This window comes from Halichoeres trimaculatus, unplaced genomic scaffold (genome assembly GCF_033239565.1).
Source record: "Halichoeres trimaculatus isolate MK-OKI-2021-1 unplaced genomic scaffold, fHalTri1.1 fHalTri1_scaffold_12, whole genome shotgun sequence".
In the NCBI taxonomy this organism is placed as follows: domain Eukaryota; kingdom Metazoa; phylum Chordata; class Actinopteri; order Labriformes; family Labridae; genus Halichoeres; species Halichoeres trimaculatus.
The window spans coordinates 7,963,982-7,972,289 of NW_027437190.1; the positions used below are offsets into that span (position 1 = coordinate 7,963,982).

The 8,308-nt window shown below is 45.4% G+C and overlaps 1 protein-coding gene across 1 annotated transcript; it reads left to right on the forward strand.

The window, feature by feature from the left end:
* The first annotated feature begins 556 nt into the window (after window positions 1–556).
* On the forward strand, window positions 557–1,173 carry LOC141801092 (heat shock protein 30-like). Its single transcript, XM_074683995.1, has one exon. It carries the CDS (start codon window positions 557–559, stop codon window positions 1,157–1,159), a length of 603 nt encoding a protein of 200 aa, XP_074540096.1. The 3' UTR covers window positions 1,160–1,173.
* Window positions 1,174–8,308: the final 7,135 nt, after the last annotated feature.

Genomic DNA, 8,308 nt, shown 5'->3' on the forward strand with positions numbered 1-8,308 from the left:
CAGGCCAACAAAAGAAATGTTTAATTCAGAGTAATGACATGGGTTGACAAACACAGTTTCAATTTGAAATTTCCTTTTTACACTGGGCTCTTTTTTTATTTATCTGAAGAATTGACTTAAGGTGAAAACCTATGCTAGCAGTTCCTTTACAAGTTTTGTTCACTGATAAATGATGTTGTTGATCAGGCTTCAAAAACATTGATGCAAATGATTGAACTGTGTCCTGACATTTAATCAAAGAGACCTTTGTTATCTTAGTATTTTTATCCCAGTATATTGCTTTATCTTCATTTAACAGGAATCACTGGAATAAAACAGTCAGAGCTCAGTCAGTCAGGTTGTGACTTCATCTGTCCTGAGGAACAGCTCCTCCCAGTGGAATGTTGTGGTAATGACAGGAAAGTTCCTGAATGTTCTGCAGCTCCTCCAGTCAGAAATAAAAGCTGGGACAGTCCAACTGCTGAGACAGAAAGACAAAGAAACAAGACAGAAGAGAAGAACCTCTCCAACAGTGTTTCTGACCACAAGAGGACTCAACACCCAACAGCCTGTGAAGATGCTGTGCTCTCATGGACTCCAGACTGCCCTCAGTCCAATCCTGGACTTCTCTTGGCCTGTACACAGTCTGTGGCCAGAGGTCAGACCTCTGCTCTACCAGCAGGATCTACTGCAGAGAAACCTCCAGGAGATCAGGCACAGTCTGGAGCTGATGGACAAACTTCAACACAGCCTCCTGGAGAGGACAGAGCCTTTCCAAAGCTGTGAGGCCCTGAAACCTGTCTCCTACCAGCTGGAGAAAGAGGGACAGCACTTTGGCCTGACTCTGGATACTCAGAGCTTCTCCCCAGAGGAGCTGTCTGTCAGGCAGGTAGGCAGGAGGCTGAGGGTCAGCGGGAAGAGCCAGAAGAAGCAGGAGGACCAGAAAGGCTGCTCCTCCTACACCCTCCAGGAGTTCAGACAGGAGTTTGACCTTCCTCAAGGTGTGAACCCAGAGGCCATCAGCTGCTACCTGGATCCAGACGGGAAACTCCACATTCAGGCGTCCAAAGCTCTGTGTGTTGAAGAGGGCCAAAGAGAGCTGCCTATCCAGAGGAGTCTGGAGGAGAAAACACAGCAGAGTGTGTGTCCACACACACAGGAGGCAGCAACAGCACAATGACACACAACAGCACACAGGAGAAACCTGGCAACATGGACTCAGCCTAATGTTGCTCCCACAGTGGACAGTTTGATGACCATATGGACTTTTGAACACTAAGAATATAAAAAAACAATCAACTGGTGTACTGTTCAAGTATGTCTGTAATTTTAAATATTTGTCATTGATGTTCACAATAAAATACATTAAATTCACTCTGTTTGGACTTTGGGCTTTGTCTTTTCTATAAACACTTTACTCAAAGACATTTCACATTTAAAAAGGAGTCAGGTTGAAAAATAAAGGCTCAAACTTTTTTTAATGATGTTTACTTGACAAACAATGCTACAAGATAACAGTCAAACTTATCTGCATAATCTCAATATCCCATTTTGCATTGTGAGGGTAGTCTATAGTAGTAGTAGTAGTAGTAGTAGTATATATATATATATATATATATATATATATATATATATATATATATATATATATATATATATATATATATATATATATATATATATATATATATAGGAGCACCTCTCTGCTTTGTTGAAGGTTATGCTGAAGTAAGCCACCACTCTCTCCCCCTTTGGACCCACATGGTTCAACACAGCTCCCATGCCCCACACCGCTGGCATCCGTGTCCAGTGTAAAGTTTAATAGAATAGAATAGAATAGAATAGAATAGAATAGAATAGAATAGAATAGAATAGAAAATACTTTATTTATCCCCGAGGGGAAATTCAGGAGTCACCGCAGCATTTAAGAAAACAAAAGTAAGAAAGAGTATAGAAAGTGCAAAAAAAGTCCATAAGAAATTAGATGACGACATCCCGTCCACCACTCGTCCACCACTACTTAAAGTTGTGATATTGTCTTTATGGGGTATTTATGGATTTACTGGTTTACACAGTGTGGCAAGTCACCTGTTGGGCTTGTTTTGGGCTTGATTGGTCAGAGCTTGTCACCTGTTTCTTGTTTTTAAGGCAGGTTGATTAGCTCATCAGCAGGCTCCCTCACTCTGAGTGGTTGCCATAGAGATTCACTCGGTGACAGAATGTTCTCTGTCACACTGTGACATCATCAGGAGTTCTAAGAGATGCAGGGACTCTCAGAGATCAGGGGACAGAGAGCAGAGAGAACTCTACCACAGGTCACTGGGAGGATTCATTTCAAGTCTCAGCGCAAGAGGTGAACAGTTGTAACTTCATAGAGAACGCAGCTTAATGCTAGCTAACATCAAATCAAAGATCACAAACATGAACACGGAAAACACAGAAACACAAACAGTGCAGACCTTTCCGACGGTCCCACCAAAAATTCTCCGTCCGGTAGTGGACTCATTCCTGGACAAGATCACAGACAGTCAGTGGGACAATCTGGGGAAAGAGGCCAATGACCCGGCAATAAGAGAGATCATAGCTGAAATGTGCGTGGATATAGTGAACACTATATCCAAACATATTTTTAAAGCTTTAGAGGAGATTAACAAAACACAGTCCCCCGATAAAGCCCCCTCTTCTGACTCCAACAAGAACGTCACAGAGGAACAAATCCGCGAGTGCCTTGGTGAGTCAATCTCAAGGACTCTTGCAGACAAGATGGGAATCCATGAGGATGTCAGATGTTTTCCATCACAGAAAGTGACCGGCCTCGTGGTCACAGAAGTAACGGAGAGAATTAACTCCCAGAGCGCCAGCCAGGGACAGGAACCACAGGCCTCCAAGTCCTTTTCTAAGAGACTAAAGGTGATCGTAGACAAGATGATGAAATTTATGTCTAAGATTGCCAAAAAAATGATCGCAGTCCCTGATACTGAATATTGTCAGTGTCCAGAGGACCAAGAGGATGAGGACAAAAATGAGAAAGAGGAGGGGGAGGAGGAACTGCCTATAGTTGCTGAAATTGGTGACTCAGCAGTTCCCTCCCCGGTGGATGGAAAGGGAGAGAATGAGGAGACGAAGAAGGAGAAATGGTACAAAGTTATCAAATTTAGTGACGATCCAGATACCTCCCTGGAAGATGAAGAGGAAGAAAATGAGGAGACAAAGGAGGAGAAATCGGACAAATTTGCTGGAATTTATCTGGCTAAATATGAGTCCCAGTTTAAGACAGGACCAGTCACTTATGACAATGAGGTTCTCAAGTCAGAAACACTAGAGGAGGTTAAGTCAATCTTGAAGGAGGAGGCTCAGGATGCAGCTTCTTATGCAACAAATGAAGACTTTTCAAAAGAGGAGCATGACATCTTAAAGTCCAGCTCAGACAGGGATGCTGACAGTGCAGCTCATGACTTAGTCGAAGCTGTCTGGAACATTCCTGAAGAGGAGTACAGCGCCATGACTAAACGACCGTTTCCAACACCCATCAAGACAAACACACCCACCTGGATAAAAATAACCAGACGCATCAAGCAGTTTTTTATTAAGGCATTTGCAAAAGAGACCATCTTGAGTATTTTTGCAAAGTTGAGGAAAACATGTGCAAGCATGATCCGAAAGAAGACCACAACACCCATGGAGACGCTGGCTAAAGAGGTGGATGGCTTTGTAGATCAGATGCTGGTTAGATATGGACCCGAGAGGAAGAAAATAGATGTAATGTGCCTTTACAGACAGATGGCCAGAGACATCACATGTGGCGAGTTTCTAATGACAGAGAAGACGCTGGCAGAGTTCATTTTCTTCCATCTCAGCCCAGAGAAGAAGCAGAAGGTGCATGTGATGGGCTTTATCAAAACTGAAGTAGACATGTTCATGAAACTGATGTGGAACTGGCTCAACCAGCAGGCTGAAAGACACCGCAGGGGCAGAAACCACGCCTCTGCTGCTCTGACCAGGATAGAAGGAGCCGTTTTGGTTCCACCTCGCACACCAAGTGCAGCAGCTGCTGTCCAAGTCGAGGACATAGAGCAGCCAGCCTCACAGGAGGAGACAGAGAATTGGGACAAAATGACCTGTGAGATGATCGTGATAGAGCTGGTCAACAAGATATTTAAGAATGTTACAGCTGACCAGCGCTGCAACACTTATAAAGACGCTGTTATTACAATGCTGACAGAGTTACTCTGGGTAGAGCTGACGGACACCCCCATCAAAATCAAACTCAACCCCAAAAAGATGCAAAAGACACTGAAGGCAGCAACAAAAGAAATCATCAGAGACATTGGCCAAGACACACTGTGGAGGAAAATGCTGCTGAAAGACGCCAAGGTTATTGTTCACATCACTTTGACTCTGAAAAAACATCTGACAGAGCCAAAAGAGAGTGGTGTGAAAGTTTTCTTTAACACCCTGCTTAAGAACATCACCAAGCCGTTCACCTCCATCTTCAAACGGCCGTAGGAGCACGGGGTCGGGGCCTGAGGTTCAGCTCTCCATCCAGATATAACTCTCTGTGCTACCAGCCTTACTGTGAGTGGCTGCACAAAGAGTCAGGGCTGGACGTGAAGCAGGACTCCAGGCCTCTACATTAGGTTTACTCCGAGGACTTCGGTTTCCCTACATTTTGTAAAACAAAATAAAAAAAAAACCCACAACAACAACACCCCCCCACACCACAAATAAAAAATAAGTAAAAAAAAAAATAAACATCTGAAAAAATTCATTTGAATTATATCTCTAATTTAGCCAACTGATATTGAACTTTTCTTTGAGTCTCTTTTACTTGGTTTTCCCTTAAAAAGTCTTTTTATTGTGTCTTGTGAATACTTTGACTTAATAAATGGGATAGTTGTGGCACAGGCAAAAGGAACTTTTGGTTACAGGTCTCTACGAAGAAACTTAAACCATGAGCTCATGGGCTCAAATTAAAGGCATAAAAAATACATCTGCGTTTGAAATTATTTGTGAAAGTAACGCTGCGCTCACATTGGCTTCAGAACAGTTGCAGTCCAGACACCGTGTGGATTTTCTGCAAGCTGCCACTCACATCAGCTCCAGATAGAGGCTGCGGCTGAGGTGCCGGGTGAGGAAAGGGCACTTGCGAGAGTAGAAGCTCCCGTGGGTTCACGTTCTTGTCTGGACTTGCGCGAGAGCTTTATTCCTCTGATGTTTATTATTTTTAATAACGTTACTTTTTCTTTTCTCAAATTATCCTTTTGATAGTATGGGATGTGTCATATAAAATGGGATGACTTTCCACTTCAAGGATGAGTCTCTCGTCGTCCCTTGTTGTCAAAATGCGACCTCGTGTCACCAGGTGTGATGTAATGTTTACTTTTACTACTAGCGCGACTGTGCTGTCAAAGAAGAGTCAAGTTACATTTGTTTGTACACTGATTTTAATTTAAAAAACAAAAGATTTTCATGCCACCCGGCAATTCACTTCCTGTATAGCTCGTCATATTTCATTCAGCTTGACGCAGACCCTCTCAGGCGTCCAGAAAAGACAGACTTCTTGCGGATTCTTTCCGTTGTGCCGTAACCGGACTTGCACGGTGCGGGGCTAATGTGATTTTAATGATACGGATTACATGCGGAAGCCGCACCAAACCCGCACTGGATTCAGTGTGAGCCTGGGGTTAGTAAGTTTAGAAAGAAAGTAAGAAAGTATATGGGTCAAAGACAAAAAAAGGATTGGAAAATAAAAAAAAAGTCTAAAAATGTCCATTTAGCCACTTTCTGTCCTTATTGGAGCGTTCTGTATACAACTCAACAACAGGAATTTGTTATAATACTGCATTTAAGAGCTTCAGTGAATAATTTCTGCCATGAAAAATGTCCTTCCTGGGTATTGGAAATGGATTTAAAATTAATTAAATGTTATTCATTTTTGGCATTTAAAAAACTTTTTTTTTGTTTGTTTTTATTTAGCCTAATTCTTGACTCCAAAAACATGATTAAGTAATGTCATTTAAAAATCTAGGCTCTGTGTGGGGTTGCAAGATATACCAATACTGAGAAAGTATCGATACCCCAAGGCATTTTGTCCGTGTGAATCAGAGACATTTTGACTTTGGCAACTTGTGAGTCTGCAGCCACCGCGCTGGGTCCTCTCTCCTCTCTGAGGAGTGGGCGGAGACTTGCTCTCTTTCCAAAGTGTGTGTTGTGAAGTTAGACAGTGAGCCTGTTTTAGCTTCCTGTGTCCACGCTTGGCCGTTTTCAGTCCAACAAAGTTGTTAACATACATCTTAATTATCTGATCTCGGGGTGACTAGCTCACATTTTGATTTCTTAAGTTGTATGTAAACATACAGAAGGTGTTACAGACATGGCTTTAAGTTCCAGCGCTCCTGTGAACTGGCCGCAGCTTGGCGAAAAAGGCGGTGCACGGAGCAAAATTTGTCATTACTCTGTTTGCGAAGCCGACAGTTGGGGCAGCTTCGTAAGCTGATAAAGGTTTCAAAGCCTGTCTATGAAGCTTACTGCTGACATACACACGGAGGAAACACTACAAACATGATGAAGAGCCTCACCTCCTTAAAGAGCAGGAGTAACAGATTCAAACGACGTGCCCGAACACAAAAGTCAAACCAGTGTCAATTACTTTGTGACGTTCTAACGTTAGCATACCAGCTAACTGCCTCAACTCCCTGCCTGCACGCCAGCTTGCGAGGAATGGAGGCTAAAAACCCTCACACCAGAGGACAAGGAGACTCTGGGGCTCGTCCCTGTCGCTGTGGGAACAAGATATCGAGCAGGGATCCACACCAGGTCTGCTCGAGCTGCCTAGGGCTGGAACACGCCCGGCTGGCTATCCATGTCCCTGGCTCGTGTCAGCACTGTGCGGTGTTCACGATTAAGAGTCTCCACAGACGGCTAGCCCACCAGGCTGGCCTGTCTGGAACTGACCCCTATCTCCCTTCCGACGGCGCCACTGACAGACGAAGAGGAGAAAGGGGCCGTTGCGGTGTCGGCACCGGAGGCTAGCGCCAGCTGGGGCTCCCAGCTCGACCTAGCCGCGGACCCTCCGCAGGAGGAAGACGTCCTGTTGCTGGACTATGGGGACGATGAAGATGACGCCTCAGAATACCTCATCTCAGAGGATGAAAAGGACGACATCTTCCCCACTCCGGCATGGGCTGCACAGCCCGTGCCCTTTGTCACCTCTGAGGATGGAGATGAGAGAAGCACACCAGCTTCTTCTCCTCCCAGCTTCGACATGCTCCGGCTGGCCATCCCCTGGCCCTCTGTCGTAGCTAAGACCTCCAAATCCTGCTACGAAGGGAAGAAATTGACACAGCGGTATTCCGCTATACAAAGTGCTCAGGCCCCCTCCACTAGGTCTCTATATAGCTGCGTTTCCACCAAACAGTACGGGTCGGTTCAGTATGGTTTGGGACGGTTTGGGACAGTAAAGTCTCATCCCGTTTGCGTTTCCACAGCAAACTGTGCCCTCTCGTGGTGGGCGGCGTGTAAGCCGCGTGCCGGAAGCCACAGCTGGTAAACAATAGCGCGACGCCGTAGCAGCTTACCCCGCGATTAAATCCAACAAAGAAGAAAACGCGACACAGTAAACAAAGAGCACGGATGGAAGACATGCAGCATTTCGTCCTCTCTGTGATTTTCATGTAACTCTCTGTTACAAAGTGCAATCAAGCTTCGTTTCAGAGAAGTCTGTGTGCCACCAGGAGAAATGCAGCCGCCGTCGCGGTGAGTGACGATTCTTTTGACCAATCAACCGTCTGCAGTGATTTGCTCCACCTCCCAAGAGCGGATCGGTTCAGTCTGGCACCCATACGAAAGGGTCCCAAAAAAGTGGGACGGCTCGTCTCGGTTTTTAGGGATCTGTCCCGGGATGAGTCTGCGCTAAAAGCGCACCGTACCGAGACGAACCGACCCGGACTGCTTGGTGGAAACGCGGCTTATGACTGTAAGTAGAAAGTGTTTGAGGGTTGGTGGTACAGAAACGGCCACATCCCTTTGCAGTGTCCTGTGGGGGTGATATTATCATTCCTGCATGACTTGATTGACAAACATAGAGCACGGTTAAAGTGTACTTGGCAGCAATTGCCGTCTGTCATGTGGGGTTTGGAAAGCAAACAGCGAGCCAGGACCCGCTGGTTTGCCGCTTTATGAAGGGAGCGCCCAGGCTTCTTCCTGTGTCCAGACCGCTGGTGCCACCATGGTATCTGGCTGTGGTTCTGGAGGGGCTCAAGGGCCCTCCTTTTGAGCCACTGGAGGGAGCTAGCCTGAAACGTGTTTCTCAAGACAGTGATGTTGCTGG